The sequence below is a fragment of the Mustela erminea genome, chromosome 21 (genome assembly GCF_009829155.1).
Source record: "Mustela erminea isolate mMusErm1 chromosome 21, mMusErm1.Pri, whole genome shotgun sequence".
Lineage (NCBI taxonomy): Eukaryota > Metazoa > Chordata > Mammalia > Carnivora > Mustelidae > Mustela > Mustela erminea.
Window position 1 is genome coordinate 4,837,574 of NC_045634.1, and position 25,190 is coordinate 4,862,763.

The 25,190-nt window shown below is 34.9% G+C and overlaps 1 protein-coding gene across 7 annotated transcripts in view; it reads right to left on the minus strand.

Annotated features, from left to right (window-relative positions):
• The window catches only part of ADAM2 (ADAM metallopeptidase domain 2), a 168,617-nt gene that overhangs the window by 70,412 nt on the left and 73,015 nt on the right, over positions 1-25,190 (minus strand). For all 7 annotated transcript variants that reach the window (XR_004282318.1, XR_004282317.1, XM_032329306.1 and 4 more), the window contains one exon: positions 9,673-9,809. Coding sequence is in view for 5 of the 7 variants with exons in the window: in XM_032329306.1 (XP_032185197.1) it covers positions 9,673-9,809 (137 nt within the window). In the remaining 2 variants the exon portion in view is untranslated. The remainder of the gene's footprint in view (positions 1-9,672; positions 9,810-25,190) is intronic.

Sequence of the window (25,190 nt, forward strand, 5' to 3'; positions counted from 1 at the left end):
AAAATGAAAATATTTTAACCAAATAAAAAAGAAATATAAGATATCAAAATGTATGGTACTCTACTGATACTGCAGTTAGAGGGAAACATATAGCTTTAAAGGGCTTACACAAAAAGAAAGAAGGTTTAAAATTAAATATCTGCATTTTAACATTAAAAATCTAGGAGGAAAAACTAGTTTACCCCAAACTATGCATAGAATTACAAAATAAACTGGACAAGTGACAAAAATTAATAAAATTAAAATAAAGGTTTTTTTTTTAAAAAAAATCAATTGATTTGATAAAACCCAAGTTGGATTGATTAAGAAGAAAAAAAAAAAGAAAAGAAAACACAAATTGTACAGAGATAAAAGAAGTAATGCCAGTAGAGATTCCAGTGATTTTTAAAGAAAAATAAATGGAATTCAGGCTTGGGAAGATACAGAGTAGGAGGACCCTAAGCTTACTTCATCCCATTTTACAACTAGACATCACTCTCATTCCATTAATAAATCAGAGAGTGATCCAAAGACTGGCCAAATAAATTCCATGACTAAATGTAGAGAAGAAGCTATATCAGAGAGGTTAAAAAGAGCAGAAATGGTGGTCAGGAGTTGTCCATAAGAAAAGGGGAGCTTCAGGATCTCAAAAGGGAAAGTACCAGGGGGCCACATGGAGGGTAGTGGTCCCCAGAAGTTTGGCTAACCCAAACTTCTGAAGGCTCCAAGTTTTGGAGCCTGGAACTTCAGAAGTTTGGGTTAGCCAAAGAGTGAATAATAAATGGATCCTCACCCTTAAAGAAACAGAAGCTCTCAGAGAGACAACAGAGAAGTGACAATTTGCACAATAAAGAAGTAAATGAGAGGGAAATTAGTTTATACTAATTTCAGAATGTGATGAGGGACTTCTCCAGCAACAAAAGACCTGGCAGGCGCCATTCTCTTCTCTTGCAATCTAGCATAAACATAGAGCCACTATGGGAGAAGATACTGCACTGACACTTGCTACCTAACTTGATAGCAGCGTTCCCTGTCTGTGAGTTCTCCAGAGGAAAAACACAGTCCAAGGCTGCCAGCCTCAGCCTTGGGCTCAGTGCAAATTTTGTTAACTCCACATATGTCCTCTCCAGTTGCCTCAAGAATAGTAGCCACAAGACACATGCCATACTGGGTGTCCACTACACTGTGAGAGATCTGGCCTATGACTAGCAGCTCAGTGCAAATTTTGCTAAAATTTGTCCCACCCTTGAGTACTCTTGCAGTCACATCCCCTCAGAGCTAGCCTGCCTGGGTCTCACTACCACCACAGAGAGCAAGCACAGCCCACAACAGGTAGAGAGCCAGTGGAGACATCTGGACTGAAAGATAAAGCAACTCAAACACAACAGCATGATGCAGGCAACACACAGAGAAGACTCCCTTGAAGTGTGAGATTCTGGTGAACAGGAAACACTGCACTGCAGGACATTACAGTACCTCTTCTTCATACAGGCACTACTTTCAAGAGCAGAAGATGTAACTATCTTTCCTAACACAGAGAAATAGACACAGAGAAGTACACAAAATGAGACAGAGAGATATGTCCCAAATGAAAAACACAACAATAAGTGTGTAAACCTGGTGATTCACAGACCTGTACCCCTGGGTATAAAAACATATGTTTATAAAAAATAAAAAATTAAAAAAAAAACAAAAACAAAATCATAGCAGGAGATCTAAGTGAAACAGATATAAGTTATATGTCTGATAGAGAATTTAAAACAATGATCATATAAGGTTACTCATTGGACTTCAGAAAAAGTGGAGGATACCAGTGAGAACCTTGACCAACAGATACAAAATAATATATCAGAGATGAAGAACTTAATAAGTCAAAAACAAAATAGATGGAATAAATAGTAGACTACAGGAAATAGAGGAATATATCAGCAACCTGGAAGATAGAGTAATGGAAAGCAAGCAAGCTGAACAGGTGGGAGACAAATACTGCATAATGAGAATAGACTCAGAGAACTCAATGACTCCATCAAGCATAATAACATTATACTATAGGGATCCCAGAAGGAGAAGGGTAAAAAATAAAATGTATTTGAAGAAGTAATAGTTGAAAGCTTCACAAATCTGGGGTAGGAAACAGATCCAGATTCAGAAAGCAAAGTTTCCCTCAACAAATTCAACCAAAAGAGGTTCACACCAAGACACCTATTAATTAAAATGGTTTAAGAAAAAAGAAAAAAATAGGGATAAATAATTGTAAAGGTTGCAAGAGAAAAGAGGATGGGTACATACAAAGGACACTTCATAAGGCTATCAGCTTATTTTTCAGCAGAAACTTTGCAGGTGGGAAGAGAATGTCACAATATATTCAACGTGCTGAGAGGGAAAAATCAGCATCCAAGAATACCCTATCCAGGGGGTTCCTGGGTGGCTCAGTGGGTTAAGCCTCTACCGTCACTCAGGTCATGATCTCAGGGTCCTGGGATCAAGCCCCATGTCAGGCTCTCTGCTCAGCAGGGAGCCTGCTTCCCCCTTCTGTCTATGCCTGTCTCTCTGCCTATCTAAGATCTCTGTCAAATAAATAAATAACATATTTAAAAAAAAAAAAGAATACCCTATCCAGCAAGACTATCCTTCAGAATAGGAGAGATAAAGTGATTCCCAGACAAACAAAAGTTAAAAGAATTGATGACCACTAAACCAGCCCTACAAGAAATCGTACAGGAGACTCTGTGAGTGGAAAACAAAAACATAAGTAAAAGTAATAAAATAGGAAGAACAAAAGCCAAAAAAATGAATTATATCTGTAAAAATCAGTCAAGAGAAGCAAAAAATAAAAAGATGTAAAATATGATACCAAATATGTAACCATGGAGGCAAGAGGAGTAAGAATGAGATCAAAATTAAGTGACTATTAGCTTAATATAGACTGCTATATGGAGAGGATGTTCTGTAAAAATTGAATAGTAGAATAGAATAGTAGAATAGAAAGAATAGTAGTCTTTCTCCAGAAATTTAAAAAAAAAATACAGTAATAGATTTTTAAAAATTGTTTTCTTCACTTGTATTCATCACTAAAGAAAACCAGCAAAACATGACCAAGAGAAAGAGAAGAAAGAATCAGAGAAAAACTACAAAAACAATGAGAAAACAACTAACAAAGTGGCAATAAATAGATACATATCAATAATTATTTTGAATGTAAATGAACTAAATGCTCCTCCAATCAAAAGACATAAAGTGAGAGTGTATTAAAAAAAATAATACCCTTCTATATGCTACTTACAAGAGACTCATTTCAGAACCAAAGACACCTGTAATTTAAAAGTCAGGAGATGTTTAAATAACAGCTGTTGGCCAAGATGTGGACAAGGGGGAACCCTCCTGCACTGTTGGTGGGTAGGCAAGTAGGTACAGTCACTCTGGAAAACAGGATCCTCAAAAATTTAAAAATAGAACTACCCTATCATCCAGCAACATGCAAGTTAAATAACAGAATATTAAACACTGAATGAGTCAATCAAGAAATCAAAGAAGAAATCAAAACTACATGGGAAAGAATGAAAATGAAAACACAATGATCCAAAACCTTAGAATACAGCAAAAGCAGTTGTAAGGGGGAAGTATATAGCAATGCAGGCCTACCTCAAGAAACAAGAAAAGTCTCAAATAAACAACCTAACCTTAAACTTAATGAAACTGGAAAAAGGAGAACAAGTAAAACCAGCAGAAGAAAGGAAATAATTAAGATTAGAACAGGAATAAGGGATACAGAAACTTAAAAAAAAAAAATGAAGGAGATGGAGGAGGAGGAGAAGGAGATCAATGACACAGGAGCTGGTTCTTTGGAAAGATCCACAAAATTTATAAACCTCTAACCAGACTTATGAAAAAGAAAAAAAAAAAAGATTCATATAGACAAAATCACAAATAATGGGAGAAATAACAACCAACACCAGAGAAATACAATTGTAGGACAATATTATGAAAAACAATACAACTGGGTTTTTTTCGAGATTTTATTCATTTATTTGACAGAGAGAGCAAGAGAGCGCAAGCAGGGAGACCAGCAGAGGGAGAGGGATAAGAAGCAGGCTCTCCACTGATCATCTGGGACAAGATCCTAGGACCCTGGGATCATGACCTGAGCTGAAGACAGATGCTTAACCATCTGAGCCACCCAGGCACCCCTGAAAAGCAATACAATCATAAGAGAATATTATAAAAAACTATATATACCGAAACATTAAACAACCCGGAAGCATGGATAAATTCCTAGAAAAGTATAAACTACCAAAACTGAAATAGAAAGAAGTAGAAAACTTGAACAGAGCAATAACCAGGAAGATCAAATTAGTAATCAAAAAACCTTCAACAAACAAAAGCCTGAGCTGTATGGCTTCACAGGCAAATTCTACCCAACACTGGAAGAAGAGTTAATATTCTTCTCAAACTATTCCTGAAAAATAGAAAATGAAAGAAAACTTCCAAATTCATTCTATGAGGCCAGCATTACCCTGATACCAAAATCAGATAAAGACTCCACTAAAAAAAGAGAAATGCATGCCAGTATCACAGAAGAAAATGGATGGGAGAAATTCTCAATAAAATACTAGCAAATTAAATTTAACAATATATTTAAAAAGTCATTCACTACAATCAACTGGGATTTTTCCTGGTTTGCAAAGGTAATCCAATATTGACAAATCAATCAACATGATATCTCACATCACTAAGGGAAAGGATAAAAACCTTTTAATCATTTCAGTAGACACACAAAAAAAATTTGATAAAGTACAACTTCCATTTATGATTAAAAAAAAATCCCTCAACAAAGTAGGATTAGAGGGAATATACCTCAATATGATAAAGGTCATATAAGAAAAACCCACAGTGAATATTATACTCAATTGGGGAAAACTGAGACCTTTCCCTTTAAAGTGAAAGACAAGACGAGGATGTCCATTCTCACCACCTTTATTCAACGTAGTACTGGGAGTCCTACCTTCAGCAATCAACAATAAAAAGCAATATAAGGCATCCAAATTGGAAAAGAAGAAAACTCACTTTTTGCAGATGGCATAATACTATATATAGAAAACCTGAAAGACTCCACCCAAAACTACTAAAACTGAAAAAGAATTCAGTAAGGTCATAGGATTTAAAATCAATGTACAGAAGTCTGTTGCATTTCTATAATAAGAAAGCAGCAGAAAGAGAAATTAAGGAACTGATCCCATTTATAACCGCACCTTAAATAATTAGATACTTAGTAATAAACATAACCAGAGGTGAAAGACCTGTACTATAAAAACTATAGAACACTGATGAAAGAAAGTGAAGATGACACAAAAAAAGACATTTCCATGCTCATAGATTTGAAGAATAAATATTGTTAAAATGTACTATCTAAGGCAATCTATACATTTAATGCAGTCCCTATAAAAATACCAGTAACAGTTTTCACAGACCTAGAACAAATAATCCTAAAAATTTTTATGGAACAACAAAAGACCCTGATTAGCCAAACAATTTTGAAAAAGAAAAGGGAAGCTGAAGGCATCACCATTCTAGACTTCAAGTTATACAAAACAATATGGTACTCGTAAAAAAATAGATACATACAGCAATAGAACAAAATAGAAATTCAGAAATAAATCTTCAACTCTATGGTCAATTAATCAACAAAACAGGAAAGAATATCCAATGGGACAAATTCTCTTCAACAAGTGGTGTTGGGAAAACTGGACAGCAATATGCAAAAGAACAAACCTGAGTCATTTTTTTCACACCATATAGAAAATAAACTCAAAATGAATTAAGGATTTAAAGTTGAGACCTGAGACCATAAAAATCCCTAAAGAGAACAAAGGCTGAAATGTCTCTGATATCAGCCATAGCAACATTTTTCTAGATATGTCTGAAACAAACTAAATAAAAGCAAAAATAAACTACTGGGACTATTTCAAAATAAAATACTTCTGCAAAGCAAAGGAAATAATCAACAAAACTATAAGGCAACCTACAGAAGATAGGGATAAAAGATTTTAAATTACATATTTGATAAAGAGTTAATATCCAAAATATATAAAGAACTTATAAAACTCAACACCCAAAAAAGAAATAATCCAATTTAAAAATGGGCAGAAGACATGTGCAGACATTTCTCTGAAAAAAACATCCAGATGGCCAACAGATATATGAAAAGACATTATACATTGCTCATTATCAAGGATATATAAATCAAAACCACAGGAAGATATCACCTCACATCTGTCAGAATGGCTAAAATAAAAAACACAAGAAACAAGTTTTGGTGGGAGTGTGGAGAAAAGGAATCCTTGTGCACTATTGGTGGGAAAGCAAACTGCTGCAGCCACTGAGGACAACAATATAAAGCTCCCTCAAAAAGTTTAAAGTAAAGCTAACCTATGATCCATTAATTGCACTAATGGGTATTTACCCAAAAATACAAAAACACTAACTCAAATGGATACATGCATCCCCATGTTTATAGCAGGATTATTTATAATATAAAAGTCATGGAAGCAGGCCAAGTGTCTTATCAATTGATAGATAAAGATGATGTAGTATATATACAATAAATATTATTTAGCCTTAAAAAGAACAAAATCTTGCCATTTACAATAACATAGATGGAACTAGAGAGTATTGTGCTAAGCAAAATAAGTCAGTCAGAAAAAGACAAATGCCATATGATTCACTTATATATGGAATTTAAGAAACAAAACAAATGAGCAAAGGTTAAAAAAAGAAAGAGAGAGACAGAGACAAACTAAGAAATAAACTCTTAACTACAGAGAACAAACTGATGGTTACCAGAGAGGAGGTGGATTGGAGGGATGGGTGAAACAGGTGGTGGGGATTGAGAGTGCATTTGTTGTGATGGGCACTGAGTAATACATGGAATTGTTGAATCACTGTATTATACATCTGAAACAATATAATGCTGTATGTTAGCTATACTGCATTAAAAATTAAGTTAAATTTAAAAATAAATGAAGATTATAGAAACTTTATGACAAGTTAATTTCAAAGAAATATTTTTTAAATCCCAAATAAATATCCTCATATCTTAAAATTAACTATTAAACACCTTTCCAGAAAGAGAAGTCTAAGTCCATATGGCTTCACTGATGAATTACTATCAAATAATTTGTGAGGAATTAATATCAATTTTCCAGATCACTTTTAGGAAATTTTAATAAATTTAGGAAATTTTAGGAAATTTTAATAAAACCAGTCAAAATTATTAAAAGAGTAAACAACTAAAGACCAATGTCCTCCATAAATATACAGAGAGGCAAATATTAGAGAAGAAAAATCCAGCAACAAGTAGGGCAATACACAAAAAAGATTATTCATCATGTCCAAATGTGGTTTACCCCAGGAAAACAAGTTATTTAACAATTTCAACATATCAACTGAAAAAAGTAAAAACAACAATAACAACACACTAACTTTTTTATATGCAATGAAATCTATTCATGATGGAAATTTGGACAAAGAATAAGAAAAGTACTTCCTCAATCTGAGTGAAAGCCTCTACGAAAATCTTTCAGCTAATATATTTAATGGTGAAGGATTAAAGATTTTGCTCTTAAATTAAAAGAAAGAAAAACAGCCACACATCCCATATCATCTAACATTGCATTAAAGGTCCTAACCACCATAGTCAGGCAAAAATAAGACTTGAAAAAATATGAAGATTGAAAAAAATGTAAAACTGTATATATAATATGTGATCGTATATGTATAAAGTTCTAATAAAGATAAATTAAAATTCCAGAACTAAGTTTAGCAAAACTGTAGGAAACAAGTTCCATGAAATTTTATATATACTTGCTACTTGCTATGAACAGTTGGAAATTTTATAGTCTTATATATAAAGAGGTGCAATTAGAAAGAATAGTATATGCTAATCTATTTATACCATCTAATAATTTCCCCAAAGAAAAAAAAATTGTGGAAACACAGCACTTTGAAAATTTCTAACCATGATGATAATAATTTAGGCATCTCAACAAAATAAACTCTTTCAAAATTGAGCAAAGAATACTTTGACAATATTGAGGAGGAGGTGGAGGGTCCATGGAGCTATTAATATTCAGATCTTCTAGTCCTTCTGTCATTTCTTTACCATCATAACCCTTATAATCATTGTAATCAGTATTAAAGGTAACATATTATTAGTGTAAAAAACTATAGTTCAGTCAAAGATAAATCAATATTTAATAGGCAGTGTTAAACATTATTAATATGAGGTACATATACCATCATCCATCTTTACTTAGATTAAAAACAAAAGCAAAAGTAATGAACTTGATTGTAGGACATATATTTGGGACATGATACTAGGAAATAGGATTAAAGAAGTAGGAATAGAGAAAGAGAGAATGAGGAAAAGTCAACATCTTTTATTGAGATGACAATTGTCACTCCATTCCGCTGGGACCACAGAGAAGTACAGAATATTTAATGGATTGTAGGGTAGCTTTGTTGCACTATTGGGTATTTACCCTTTGTTGCACTATTGGGTATTTATTGCAAATGGCAAAATTTCATTCTTTTTGATGACTGAGTAATATTCTTTGTGTATATATATACATAAATGCACACACGCATGCATACATATCCTCTTCTTTATCAATTCATCATTGATGGACATTTGGGTTCTTTCCATAATTTGGCTATTTGTTGATAATGCTGTTCTATAGCCCCTTCTGAGATAACTATTTCCATATAAGTCGCTGCCAAATCAGAGCCTGAGATAAAGATTTGAGTGCAAGTATTCTTTTTTTTTTCTAAAGATTTTATTTATTTATTTGATAGACAGAGATTGCAAGCAGGCAGAGAGGCAGGCAGAGAGAGGGGAGGAAGCAGGCTCCCCGCTGAGCAGAGAGCCTGATGTGGGGCTTGATCCCAGGACCCTGGAATCATGACCTGACCTGAAAGGAGAGGCTTTAACCCACTGAGCCACCCAGGTGCCCCGAGTACAAGTATTCTTAAGAACAATTCCAGAAGCAGAAGTGAAGGAGTAGAGATAACGTGGTGTTATCAACTTTGTTGCTGTAGGAAATGGGTCTTGATTTTCTAAGACATATGAGAAGCAGAAAGTGGCTGTGAGAAATGTCCTTCAGAAGCACAAGAGGCTGGCTCTAATCACTTACTGGATGGTGGTTTCCCTAAATCTTCTATTTGATCCTAATTCTATGAAATCTCACCATTGTATACTCCACCAGATTCACTAGGTCTTTGAGGCAGGGTGAGGATATTGCAAAAAGGCCTTCTCTAGTAACAGAAAAAGCTGAAAAACAGCACCTCCCAATTCAGACAATGCCAAGACTTCAGGTTGAGAGGGCAAAATGGAAGAGATTCATGCAGACAAAAATCATTCTTGTAGAGTGATCACAAGCGTGTATTTAGCTTATGAAATCATGCATTAGATTATAATGTCTGGCAAGTGATTTAGTGATAACTGTAGAGTTAGGTCACATATGACAAAGCAAGTGCGGTATCAGATTACAAGTGACAGGGATGTAGACATGCAGCATTGGGCATTGTTGGGACACAGCCTGTATTACTTTAGCACCCTAGACTTTTTAAAACTAAATACACCAAAGTTATTTTTACATAAACTATGTATATAAAGAATATAAAAGTAAAACATCTTACATTGCTTCTGGATTCATTACGCAGACAGTTCCTGAGCACTGGCATTTGCTAATATCATCATAAGCTATTCCCATACTAAGGCTTAGTAATTGAGCTATAACAACTGCAAGCGATTCCAGACTTATGGTTCTGGGGTGCTGGAAAAAAAAACACACACACACGTACAAAAAAAAACCCACACTCAAATTTTAGAAGATACTTCATTTACCTGGAAAGTAATGTAATTATTAAAAATAGTCACTCAATAAAATTGAATAGAGGCATCTAATATGTTAACCACAGGTGTGCCAACCATATTTATCTAACATGTTACAGGTACCATTACCAATATAAGAAAAATATAAAAAGGGAGATCTGAAATTTTACCAAGATGTAAATGCATGGTTCACTGGGTGGCATCAGGGCAAGAAAAATATTGTCCCAATAACTTGTTAATTATATATGAGAATTATTATAGTCATACTTGCATTCACAAAAGAAAATCTTTAGATACACACATATACACAAACTATATGTGTGTCAAATTAACAGGTTATTATCATTTATAATTTAATTATTTGGGAGTAATATTTTATGTAAATTTTCCGTACATTTAAAAAATCATAAATTAACCCATTAAATTAAGCTAAATAATGACTGAAATTAAAAATGCTGATTTTCCATAGTTGTTTAAACTTTATTTTTAAAACTAAAGTAACTTTATAATTTTGCTTTTTGCAAATATAGGATACTTATTATAGCACATTTTAACCATACTAAAACATAGGCAGTTTAAGAAAAATGCAAAAATTACACTATCTGTTCATATAGATCTAATAGTATTTTATTAAATATACTTCAAGATTGGTTTCTAGAAATACATTTTGGTATCTTCTGTTTACCTCTCAAACCTGCACCATTTTGCACCATTTTCCACCTATTTAGCCCAGAAAGTGAAACCAATAGATTATGTTAAAGCGTTCCTTTACCCTCTGCTTTAACCTAGATTTAATCTAAAGAGATTAACAAGCTAAGAAAAGAGTAGGACGTTTAATACCATCACTGCCAGGGTGCCTATAACTGTCTGAATCCTTGAGTGGAAGCCTCTACCTTCTGTCTGTGACTGTAGGAAAATGACATTGTCCTTTCTTTCAAGTCTGAGTGACAATTAAATTTTTTTATTGCTAGCCCTAAAGTACGGCAAAGTTCCTATATCTTGCATACACATTGATAAATGGTTCCTTTATCAAATTACCACAGTTTAATTTTCAGAGAGAGAAAGGGAGAGGGAGGAAGAGTGGAAAAGAAATTGAAGAATTCTGAAGATTCTAAATTTCAAGAATTTAAATAATTGGATGTTACAAATAATAATAGTATATCACATTTTTGCTGCAGTTACAAATTTTCCTTTTGCGGGATAAGTAGAAAAGGTCTAGCATTATTCAATGTATCTTTACATTTGTTTCTTATTCTGTATCTGTCCCATTCCCTGTTATCTTTTACAGCTTAGTAAGATGAAAAAACCAATATTCAAAAATTCCATTTTAGTTATTTGTGTGAAAGTATTCTCCTCCCCACCCCATGGCACTGCTTCTTTATTTTCTATCTTCTTACTACCACATGTATTTTGACTTTTCCTTTCATTGTATGATAGGATCAGATACATGGTTTAGTTTTTGAGATGAAATTTCTTTATACTCTATACTTCTATTCAGCTCAGAATGACATTACAAAATACTACAGATTGGGATGGTTTAAACAACAAAATTATTTTTTTCATAGTTCTGAAGATCAAAAGTCCAAGATCAAAGTACCAGCATCATTCGTTTCTGGTGGGGTCCTTCTTCCACAGCTGCCTTCTTTTCTCACTTGGTTTTTCCACTGCGCATGTACAGATAGGAATCTCTGCTGTCTTTCTCTTTCTTTATGAAAGCCCGTTCTATTGAATTAGGGATCCACTTTTATGATCTCTTAAGTATCTCCATAAAGTGGAGTCACATGGGGCTTTGGGGTCCAATATATGGATTTCAGGAGGACATGACTTAGTCCATAACAGACCAGTATGAAAAATTTGAAAACGGTATGGACTAGAATATGAGAATTTCCTATAGGATATTTTTATGATTACTTCTGTTTTGAAAACAAAATAATGGGAAAAAATAAGTTAAATATAACTTATAATCTAATGTTAAATATTAGATTTTTTAAAAATATTTGAGGAAAAATGTTATGACTAAGTAGATGTTTCTTTTTGTAAATAATACCTACTTAGAACAATAGTTGTAAAATATTAACAGTAACTGACATTTATTAAGGCTTCTTAAGCACCAATCACCAGACAAAAAAGTTGGTAGACAAGGAAGTATTGATTGAGACTTCCTTACTCTGCAACATGTGATTATTCTACAAATGTGCCTGACACGATCATAAAAACTTCTGATCTCCAATTTTAGAAATCAAGATTCTATATATGTCTTTCAGATAAAGCTTGCTAATATTGTTCAAATCTTCTAAATTTTAGTCTGAAAAATTAATTATCCAAGTATGATTTATTTGGGCTAGTAGCTTTCAGTGTTTGCTTTGTGTATTTTGAAGGTATTTAGTTGGATACATATGATTTCAGGTTTAATATATAAGGCAGATAAAATTTTGTTTCATCCTAAATAATGAATCACTTAAAATTCATATCATTTTACCTGAAGAACATTTTGCTGTTTTATACTAATACTGATATATTAGTTTTCCTTTGGCACCACATTCTGTATTTTTATACTCATTAGGGTTAAAATTTCTGGCATTAGATAGGTAGATTGATTTGAAACATAAAAGAGAAAAAATCTGATTTTTTAATTTTTTATAGTTGAAATTAAAATATTTTTAACCACTTTTGGGTATTGCCTTTTCAAAATTATTGATAACATTTTATTTTGTGTGATGTTTTCATGCTGAGTGTACAAATCTTACGTACCTTGATGCAGTTTTAGGTAAATATACACATACATATATATAGAATATTTATTTACACATATATATGCATTCATATATAATTTATACATATCATATGTGTATACACATATACATACATATTTATGATGTGTATGCGTCACAAACCTGCTTAAGTACTACACTGTAGAAGATACAGAATGTTTTTACTGCTGAGCAAGCTTTCTCCAGCAAGTTTCCGGACATTACCTCTCCACTAAATATAACTTCTTTTTTTTTTTTTAAGATTTTATTTATTTATTTGATAGACAGAGATCACAAGTAGGCAGAGAGGCAGGCAGAGAAAGAGGAGGAAGCAGGCTCCCTGCTGAGCAGAGAGCCCGATGGAGGGCTGGAACCTAGGACCCTGGGATCATGACCCAGGCGCCCCATCCACTAAATGTAACTTCTAATTCCGACTTTCAACAATATAGCTTATCTTTAGCAACACTTTAGCTTTATTTTTTTTAAATGGCATCATGCTCTTCTTTTGCTCAGCCTACAGTTTTTGAGATCCATCAATTATTCAGTGTACCAATAGTTCTTTTTTTTTTTTTTTGCTTGTATCATATGACTATACCACACATGTTTATCCAGTTCATGGATAAGAGGACTCAATATTGTTAAAATGTCAATCTTCCTCAAAGTGACCTAAGGATTCAATTAAAAAAATAATCAAAATCCAAAGTTTTTTGTTGAAATTGACAAACTGATTCTAAAACAGAAATGCAGAAAACTTAAGATACCCAAATTAGGGGTGCCTGGGTGGCTCAGTAGGTTAAGCCTCTGCTTTCGGCTCAGGTCATGATCTCAGGGTCCTGCGACCGAGCACCACATGGGGCTCTCTGCTCAGCAGGGAGCCTGCTTCCCCCCACCCCCTGCCTGCCTCTTGCCTACTTGTGATCTCTCTCTGTCAAATAAATAAATAAAATCTTTAAAAAGATACCCAAATTAGTCTGAAGAATTAGTAGGAGGGTTTATACTACCATTGTTGATAATAAATATAAAACTATAGTTATTAAGATAATGGTGTTGGTGGAAGGACAGAAAGACCAATGATCATAAAAGAATCAAGAGAGGGACCAGGAATATGATGATCAGATTTATATATAACAAAGGCACCACTTTAATTCTGTGAAAGAAAAATGGCCTGTTTACTAAGTGTCATTTAGTGACTACTTACCTAATGTGAATAAATAATCCTGACCCCTAACTCACACCAAATGAGTTATTTTAATGTGGTTTATATAGACCTATAATTGAAAGGTAAAAACAAGTTTGTATTAGAAAATATAAGTGAGGGGCACCCGGATGGCTCAGTGGGTTAAAGCCTCTGCCTTCAGCTCAGGTCATGGTCCCAGGGTCCTGGGATCGAGCCCCGCATTGGGCTCTCTGCTCAGCAGGGAACCTGCTTCCTCCTCTCTCTGCCTGCCTCTCTGCCTACTTGTGATCTCTGTCTGTCAAATAAATAAATAAAATCTTAAAAAAAAAATAAAGAAAACATAAGTGATTAACTTTAAGACCTTTGAGTGGACAAAAATTTCTTAAAGGTGTTAATTTTTATAACTAGTTTGTTGACAGTTTTATCTCTATTTTTGTCATAAACAGGTTCTAACTTTACCAAATGTTTTTTTCTGCACCTATTATTTCTTTTGGTATGGTAGATTATGATTGATTTTCAAATACAAAATTGACTTTGCATTCCTGGAATAATTCCTACTTGGGTTATGTTGTGTTACTCTTCTGATAAATTGCAGAATTCTTTTGCTAACATATAGTTGGCATAAATCTCAATTCATAACACAAGCAAAGAAACAGCCCCTCCTTTTATATTCTCTAGAAGAATTTGTTTTACACTGGTACTAAAACTTTTGGGACTTCTTCAAGGAGGCCCTCTGAACCTACTGTTTCCGTGTGTTCATTTTGAAGTCTTAAGACTCAGTTACTCAATAGGTCAATGTTCATTCAGGTTTTATTTCCTATTCATTTGATAGATTTTATTATTCATGAAATTTGTTAACTTTATCCAAATCTCTTGCCATACATTAGTTGAGAATCTGCCTTGTTTTATTTTTAATATGTGTAGGATCTGTGGTGATTGTGTACCTTTATTCTCAATGAGGTATTTTTTGTTTTGTTTTTTGTTTTTTTGTTTTGTTTTTTATTTATTTTCAGCATAACAGTATTCATTATTCTTGCACCACACCCAGTGCTCCATGCAATCCGTGCCCACTATAATACCCACCACCTGGTACCCCGACCTCCCACCCCTCCCCCCGCCCCTTCAAAACCCTCAGATTGTTTTTCAGAGTCCATAGTCTCTCATGGTTCACCGTCCCTTCCAATTTCCTCCAACTCCCTTCTCCTCTCTATCTCCCCATGTCCTCCATGCTATTCTTATGCTCCACAAATAAGTGAAACCATATGATAATTGCCTCTCTCTGCTTGACTTATTTCACTCAGCATAATCTTTTCCAGTCCCATCCATGTTGCTACAAAAGTTAGGTATTCAGTTTGTTTTTTTTTTCTCAATGAGGTTTTGATAATTTATTTGCTCTTTTAGAAATAGGACACTAGTTTTGCTTGAGGTTTATCAATTTCATTTATCTTTTCAAACAAATTACTTTTGGATTTGATGATTTTCTCCATGATATACATATTTTATATTTTTCGCTGATAGTATTATTTTTTATTACTTTCTCCTTTCTAGAGTCTTTCAGTTTAACTTGTAACTGTTAACTTGTTTTTTTAAATTGGATTTACATCATCTATATTCAAGCCATCTTTATTTTAATTTGTTTAATTAAAGGACACATATTTCATGGAGCACTGGGTTTCATACACAAACAATAAATCATGTAATACCACATCAAAAACTAATAATGTACTGTATGGTAACTAACATAACATAATAAAGAAATTATTTTTAAAAAGCTACAATGTTCTCAGTTCTGTTTTTTTCTGATAGCCCAGGAGTTTTTTAGGATATTTTTAGTGTCATTTAGTTCAAAATGAGTTCTAATTTCTCACGTTTTATTTGCAACCCTTTAGAGGTTTTAAGTGATCTTTCTATTATTTAGTTCTAATTTTAATCCATAGTGGTCAGAAAATATTCTCTGTAAGATTTCTGTCATCTTATATTGATATTGTTTTATTTATCACTATTTTATTTATTTCAGTAATTTTTTTTAAAAAGCAGAGGAACAGAAGAAATCTTTTGTAGGTGATAGATGTATTTATTCCTTTGTTTGAAGTGATGGTATTACAGATTCATGCATATGATAAAACCATCAAAGTGTATACATTAAATATGTATAAATTTTTATATTAAATATACTTTAATGGAGTTTAAATAATATCCTGCTGCTCTTTGGAATAGGGCTTTTAAATATTTTTCAACAAAATGGAAAATAGGGCATTGCTGAGTTAAATTTCTCCTCATTCTCAAATTATCATTGTGTACATCTTTTTTCTTTTATTCTTTCACGTTTGCTATATATATTTTGATGCAATGTAATTACTTATATACAACATTATGATTGCTATGTCTTTCTTTTCAATTCCTTTGATTATTATTTGATAGTCCTCTTTATTGCTTTTGTTTTGCTTTATTTTGTTTTGTTTTTAATTTAAATTTTATTTTATTTTTCCAGTGTTCCAAGATTCTTTGTTTATGCACCACACCCAATGCTCCACGCAATCTGTGCCCTCCTTAACACCCACCGCCAAGCTTGCCCAACTTCCCAATCCCCTCCCCTTCAAAACCCTGTTTGTTAATTTCTCATAACACATCTTTCCTTAAAGTCTACTGCTATAGATCGAATTGTGTCCTTTGCAACATCCTATGCTGAAACCTTAGCCCCCAGTGTGACCAATGTGACTGTGTTTGGAGATGGGTATTTAGGAATAATTAAGGTTAAATAGGGGCATCTGATAAAACTGTGGCCTTAAAAAAAAATCTTTCTCTTTCTCTCTTTCCCCACTTCTCCCCACTATTTGAGAACACAAGAGAAGGCAGATACCTGCAAGCAAGCAAGACAGAGCTCTCACCAGAACCTGACCTTGCTGTCACCCTCATCGAAAATTTCCAGCCTCTAGAATTGGAAGAAAATAAATTTGTGTGGTTTGATCTACCCACTCTATGTTATTTGGTTATGGCAACCCAACCTAATTAAAGCAACTATTTTGTATTTTGTTTTAATATGCCCAAAACAAATTGCTTTTGTTTAGTATTTACATTGTATAAATTTTCATTGTTTAAATTTCAGTGTATAGACTCCATTTCCAGAAAGATGGAACAAACAAATGTCAGTCTATCTCTCCCACTGAACTCAGCTATAATACCAAGACAGAATAGAGACACAATTATTTGATTTTACAAGCCTGAAAGTATCAGCATTCAAAAGGGGAAGAACACCCAAATTCAAAGTACCAGTGAATTGGTCTCTCCCAGCCTAAAAGCCTTATAGTCTGAATTTGCAAGCAAGCACTGTAGTGCACACAGAGAACCAGGAGAAGTTCTGAAGTTCTGAATTGAAGAGTGGAAAAGGAAACTCTTAAATCTCAGGGAAAGTGGGTATATCCTATTTATTTCTTTTTTCTTTTTCCTTCTGTTCTTTCATGCTCCATCCATCAGATGATTCTTCAGCAGCTTTATCACCACCAAAGCTGCCAAAAGGGGTAATTACAGAACCAAAGTTCCAAAGGAGGAGCATTATTCCTTTCCTTTCATAGAGTTTTATGTTAATGAGTTTGGGATCAAATAAGGTAGTTCTGTTACATTCTCTTCTCCAGTGCTTGGTCTCCAGAGGTGATACAATCACAGAAATGGGAAGATTCTGGACAAAATACTAAAAAAAAAACAGCCATAAAGAACTGAAATGTACCAGGGAGATAGAGAGCTGTGAATTAAGGAAATCAGTCCCACAAAGCTATATTCTATCTATCATCTATCGATCTATCTATCTATCTCTCATCTATCTACATCTATCATGATCATCACTATCATGGATCTATCTTTTAATACTTAAGTGTATATTTTTTATATTTAAGTATTAGCCATTGTATTAATCTGGGCTCTCCAGAGAACCAATAGCATAGGGAGAGAGAAGCAGAGAGGAAAAGATATAAGGAATTGGCTCATATGGTTATGGAAGCTGGCAAGTACAAAACCTGCAGAGTGAGACAGTAGCCTAGAGACCCAGCAGAACCAGTGATTACATTCCAGTTTGAAGACCAGAAGGCTGAGAACACTCAAAGATGATGATGGTGCACATGAAATCTGAAGGCAGTTCTGCTGAAGATTTTTCTCCTGTTTGGGGAGGATGATCATTTTGTTCTATTCAAGCTCTCAACTGATTGGATGAGGCCACCCACATTATGGAGGGCAATATATTTTACTCAAATTTCACCAATTTTTTAAAAGATTTTATTTATTTTTTTGACAGAGAGTTCACAAGGAGACAGAGAGGCAGGGCAACAGAGAGGGGGAATCAGGCTCCCTGCTGAGTAGGGAGCCCAATTTGGGGCTCAATCCCAGGACCCTGAGATCATGACCCAAGCCAAAGGCAGAGCCACCTAGGCACCCAGATTTCACCAATTTAAATATTAATCTCACCAAAAACTCTCCAAGTCAACATACAAATTAATCATCACAAGCATCACTCTACCCTTTCAAGTTTAGGTTCCAAATTAAACTCCTCTTCTACCCTTCTCTTTCCCTTATACCTCCTGGCCTGTGTCCCTCTGCTTAGGACCTATTCTTATTGATTTTGAGCAGGGTTCTCTGCACCTCCTAGATTTTGATGCTTGTTCCCTTTGCCATATTGGGGAAATTCTCTCCAATAATTCTCTCCAGTATACCTTCTGCTCCTCTCTCTTTCTTCTTCTTCTGGAATCCCAATTATTCTAATGTTGTTTCGTCTTATGGTGTCACTTATCTCTCGAATTCTCCCCTCGTGTTCCAGTAGCTTTTTGTCCCTCTTTTGCTCAGCTTCTTTATTCTCTGTCATTTGGTCTTCTATATCACTGATTCTTTCTTCTGCCTCATTTATCCTAGCAGTGAGAGCCTCCATATTGATTGCACCTCATTAATAGCTTTTTTAAATTTCAACTTGGTTAGATTTTAGTTCTTTTATTTCTCCAGAAAGGGCTTTTATATGTCCCAAGATGGTTTCCCTAATATCTTCCATGCCTTTTTCGAGCCCAGCTAGAACCTTTGAGAATCGTCATTCTGAACTCCAGATCTGACATATTACCAATGTCTGTATTGATTAGGTCCCTAGCCTTTGGTACTGCCTCTTGTTCTTTTTTTTTTTGTGGTGAATTTTACTGCCTTGTCATTTTGTCCAGATAAGAGTATATGAAGGAGCAAGTAAAATACTAAAAGGGTGGCAACAACCCCAGGAAAATATGCTTTAACCAAATCAGAAGAGATCCCAAATTGTGAGGGGGGAGAAAGGGGATAAAAAGAGGTTCAGAAAGAAAAAAAAAAAGAAAGAAAGAAAAGAAACAATTAAAAAAGAAAATGAATAAAGAAAAAATATAAAAAAGAAAAAATATATATATTAGATAAACTAGTTTAAAAACGTTAAAAAAGAAAAGGGTAAAAGTTAAAAAAAATTTAGCAGAAGAAGAGAAAAAAATTGAAAAAGAAAAAAAAATAAATTAACTGCAAGACTAATGAATCATGGGGAGAAAGCCATGAGTTCTGTGCTTTGCTTTCTCCTCCTCTGGAATTCCGCTGCTCTCCTTGGTATTGAAACTGCACTCCTTGGTAGGTGAACTTGGGTCCTGGCTGGATTTCTTGTTGATCTCCTGGGGGAGGGGCCTGGTGTAGTGATTCTCAAGTGTCTTTGCCCCAGGCAGAATTGCACCGCCCTTACCAGGGGCCAGGCTGAGTAATCCTCTTGGGTTTGCTTTCGGGAGCTTTTGTTCCCTGAATGCTTTCCATAGAGTTCTGGAGGATGGGAATGAAAATGGCGGCCTCCAGGTCTCTGGCCTGGAGGAGCCGAGACCCAGGGCCCCACTCCTCAGTGCACCCTCAGAGAACAGCGCCCAGTAACTCCCGTCTCCATGGTCTCTGGCCACGCTCCAAGCTCACCAAGCCTGCGACTGGTTCAAGGGAACCCTGAGCCGGGAGCTCACTCCTCGGCTCTGTCTCTGTAGCTGGCTTCCCTGTTCTAATACCCGCAAGCTCTGCGACACTCAGACACCCCCGATCCTTCTGTGACCCTGCGGGATCTGAGGCCACACTGACCCCGTGTGGGCTTCAGCCCGGTTTAACCTCTGGAGCGATGTCCCTCAGCGGAACAGACTTTTAAAAGTCCTGATTTTGTTGCTCCGCCACTTGCCAGGAGCTGCCCGTCCCCCCCGGGGTCTATCTTCCCGTCGCTTTGGATTCACTTCTCTGCCAGTCCTACCTTTCAGAAAGTGGTTGTTTTTCTGTTTCTAGAATTGCTGTTCTTCTTCTCTTTGATCTGCCATTGGATTTGTAGGTGTTTGCAATCTTTAGATAAGCTATCTAGTTGATCTCCTGCTAGCTGAAGTAGTCTCAGCCTGCTACTTCTCTGCCATCTTGACTCCTCCCTAGAAGTTTTTATCTTCTACTTTTCCCTCAATTTCTAAACTGGCTTTATCTATTTTCTTTTTAATATTTGTATATAAAATTTTTTATCAGCTTGTCAGTATTTACCAAAAAAAAAAAAAAAAAAGGAAAAAAGCCTGCTGATATTTTGGTTAGGACTGCATCATTATTTCTATAAAATTGGAAAGATAATTTAATTTTATATGATAAGGATTTTTCAACAAAATTTTTATAAGAAACAAAGATATGATTAAAAAAATAAAATACGTTTTAAAAAGCTTAGAAAATTCAAAATAAAAATGAGCATCTTTATTGTTACAAAGTATCTGTAATAATCTAGAGCAAACATAATACCTAACAGTGAAATATTGAGTTTTTCCCTTAAAATCAAGAATGATACAAGAATGAATACAATTAATTCAATTAAACATTGTTCAATTTGGGGTTCCTGGGTGGCTCAGTTGTTAAACATCTGCCTTCAGCACAAGTCAATATCCCAGGGTTCTGGGGTCAAGCCCTACATCGGGCTCCCTGCTAAATGGGAAGCCTGCTTCTCCCTCTCCCTCCCCACTTCCCTCCTTCCCCTGCTTTTGTTACCTCTCTCGCTGTCTCTTTGTCAAGTAAATAAATCAAATCTTAAATAAATAAATTAACACTGTTCAATTCAACTATTTCAATTGAATATTATTCTTGAGATCCTAGCCAATTCAATAGGAGGAAATACCTTAAAAGATGTATGTATTAGAAAGGAAAAAAGAATTTAATTTTCCTTATTCACATAAGACAATATTGGACACAGAAAATTTAAATTTAAAACTACAAATAAATATAGAAATATACAAATCAGTGTATAATATTTTTCAACATAACAGAAACACATATTATATTTAAAATATAATATTCACCAATATTGCCAAGAAGGTCAAATACCTATATATATGGTACTTAATATATGCAAAATATCTACATGGAAACCTACCATGAAATTTATGCCTATTTGTTTTCTATGTTTTCTATAAATTCTGTCTTCTCATATTTACTTGCTTTTTATTTAACTTCAATATATTTTATCTTTTTATATTCACCTTCACTTAGTCCTAGTATATCTCTTACAAAGAAATATTTGACCGTTAAATAATATTTAAATCCATCAAAGATTTTATCACTTAGTTGGTGAGTTTAACCTAATTTATATTCACACAATTGCTGTTATATTAAAATATATTAAACCATTTTATTTTATATTTTCTATTCATTTTCTATTCTATTCTATTTTGCATTATTGTTCTTATGCTTCTTCTTCCTTGACTGTATTTTCATTTCTTTCATTAGGTTATTAAATAGTATAGCTTTGTTCTTACTATCTGTTCTTAAGACCAATATTCATCTCATATGCCCTTACTTCTTTCTAAAATTTATCATTATCTATACTTCTTTCTAAAATTTATCATTATCTATACCTTTCTCTTAAGAAAACAAGTCTTATAACACGCTTTCATGTCAATTCTATTACTTTCTTAACCACACCATCATAGAATGTGCTCTGGTTTAATATTGCTATAATACCTGTCATTTCACACAGAGCTCAGTTCCAGCTCTTTTAATTTTAAGACAATAATAAAATTTAGCAATATTTATTCACTTTTAGTTTCCTGATCCTTGTAGTTTTTCATATTATAAGTAATTTCTACAAATGTATTCTGAATGTTAGTCTTTCATTTGGCAAATCTTTTGAGGACTTATATACCTGAGACTGTTTTTATTGTGTCTTATGTTGAACGATTTTTTTAAGATATTAATTGTGCTTTTAAAGTACTTTTATGTTATTATTTTAAGAATACTATCTTTTTTTTGTATTCAATGTGATCTTTCCCACTATAGAACTTTTTTATTATGATTTTCTTTTTTCAAGAGATAAAGAAATTTCTCTTTGTATTTGATATTTTCATTTCATTGTCAGTGTGCATTTTTTTAAATTCTATTTTGACATTTTATGTGCCCTTTTCATCTGACAACTCAGTTTTCTCCCTTCCTACCAGATGACTCAGGATAAGGGATTATTTGGAGACTCCAAAAGGGATTTCCTGGCATAAGGGTATTGTTGATCAGATAATGGCTATAATTTGGTGAAATTTATTTTCATTTCTCCTTCAAAAGTTTTCTTATGGTTTTTTTTTATTATTATCTCCATTACTCTTTTTTTAAAAGATTTTATATACTTATTTGAGGGAGACAGAGAAAAAAAGAGAGCATACTCAAGTGGGAGGGGCAGAGGAAGAGAACCTCAAGCAAACTCCATGCTGAGCATACAGCCCCACAGTGGCTCAATCTCACACCCCTGAGGTCATGACATGAGCTGAAATCAGAAGTCAAAATCTTAATAACTGAACCACCCAGGTGCTCCAATCTCTTTTACTTTTAATATCTAGATATTAGCATTTCTACTTCAGTAATCCATTTCTCTTAATCTTGTTGTTTGTTTGTTTTGGTTTTGGGGTTTTGTTTTGTTTTGTTTTGTTTTTTTACTGTTCCTATAACTTTTCTGATGTCTCCTAGGAGAGGTTCTGATTCTAATTTAATCTAACCCCCCATGCAATTTATTATATTTTTTGTGCCTAATACTTCCAACTAGTCCTTTTCTATAATTCCTTACAGTTTATTTTATTTGAAGTTTCTATAACTACTGATAGTTCTGCTTTAGGTAGTATGTAATGTGTACTGTGTTTTCTTCTGAGGACATTTAGTATTCAGGATCTATACACTCCATGAACTGAGGGCAAGAGATAATGTGTCCAGTAATATGTAATGGCATAAAAATCTTGAGACCAAGAACTAGCTTGTGTCAGTCCTCATGAAAGAGTAAATTAGTGACTAACAAGGAGTAGATGAGTCCCAGGAAAAAGAGTTGCAAGACATCAAATATCTTCTGCTAATTATTCCTACATGTTTCCACTCATCCAAAATCACCTGGGCTGTGGTTTATCTATAAACTTTTAAGAAGTAGCAATGAAGGGATATAGATCTTAGATTTTATTCCACAGATCTGGGAGATTAGGGAGGACTATGGGTGTTTAAGAGTACAGAGAGGACCTAAGATGGAGTAGGAGGACCCTAGGCTTGCCTTTTCCTTCAAACACAGACAGATAACAACGAAGTCATTCTGGATATCAAAGAAATTGATCTGAGGACCAACACAACAAACTGTGTAACTAGAGAGAGAAATAAGAGGCCACATTATGGGAGGTAGGAGGTATGGAGAGGTAATATGGGGAAGAAAAGGATCCCAGTGAGGGAACCTAGGTCAGGGAGAGAGATAAAAGGGAGGGAGGGAGAGAGGGAGGGAGAGAGAGAGAGAGAGAGAGAGAGAAAGAGAGAGAGAGAAAGAGGACCCCAAAAGAGATCAGACAAGAAAAACACTTCCTGAAAGACACTGAATGGTAAAATGAGAAAGGCTGATTTTCATGAACTTTAACAACCAATGGGACTCAAAGATTGGAGTTTTAGGTATCTACATTGTGATCAGTGTGGATCCTGGTGGGTGCTATACTGTTCCTGTGGAGGAGAGCAAGCAGCCAAGTAGCAGACCAAGAAATCTGAGGATCTCTTGATGTGCACTGGGAGATAGTTTCCTTTCATAAAGAGCATCTGGGAGAGATGGCATTGTTTCTCCAAGGATAGAAGAGCTGGTAGGCGCCATTCCCTTCCCCACCCTTCAACATAGGTACACAGATAATTGCTGAGGGCTGCTCACCTGGACACTGGCTCTTTGCTGCACTTTATTCCAAAATCAACCCCCCTGTGCTTGGTGTGTCTGTCCTTCTGGGCAAACCCACATCAACACCAGCATGGCAAGATCCTCCACTAGAGAACCAATGGGTTCATGCCATGCCAGGCCCATAAAGTTTGGAGTTTAAAAACTTAGACAGCCTCCCTGGGATAGAATGCAGTGCTATCTGCATAGTGCTTCCAGGGTGCAGTTAGTCAGTGTGAAGGCAAAGATCTGAGCCTTGCCTGGAACACATGATGGGAGATTGTTCCTTCTTCTGGGAGAGCTTCCCAGACAATGGCAAGCAAAAACTCTTTTCTTCAGGATGATGGAAGGGGCTTGCATCATTTTTCTCCTCTTCCCTTCAGCATAAACTAACTTCAGTAAGCATAGCACCAACAGTGGCAGCCTAAACTGCTTACACAAAGCCCTACCCTCTCACACTCTGCGTATGCTGCTTTTCTAGAGCACTTGTGCTAGAGAACAAAATCACTGGAGCCCTATACCAGATAAGTAGCACAAACTCTGCATGTACCATACCTACTGACCATAAAGTTCTATAAAGCTTCAGTGCTAGTAGAAATAGTATCAGGTCTCTTTTAACAAGCAGGCCAGAGCACACCTAATTAAAACTCACCATACTCTGGACAAGATCCAAACACTCCCCACTGCAGGCAAGGAGAAACTCTACAGAGGACTGACTGAAAGAAAACAGCAGCCAAAATAAAATAGCAGAGTATACACAACATACACCAGAGACACATCCTAACATGCCAGGACCTGCACAGTATACAACTTCTTCTTTATAATGCCACTACTTACAGAAGCAGGAAATATAACAGGCTTTTCTAACACAGAGAAGAAGACAGGGACCTAGCCAAAATGCCAAGATGGAGGAATCCATCCCAAAGAAAGAACAAGAAAATGTCATGGCCAGGGATCGAATCAAAACAGATATAGGATCTAATTGAAACAGACATACAGATATGCCTGCTCCAGGATTAAACAACAATCATTAAGGATACTAGGTGGGCTTGAAAAAAGCATAGGAGACATCAGGAGTCCCTGAAACACAGATATGAAAGACCTAAAAACTAGTCAGGTCGAAATAAAAAATGCTATAACTAAGATGTGAAAGCAAGGGAAAATAATGGCCACAGGATGAAAGATGCAGAAGAATGAATAAGTAATATAGAAGAAAAAATT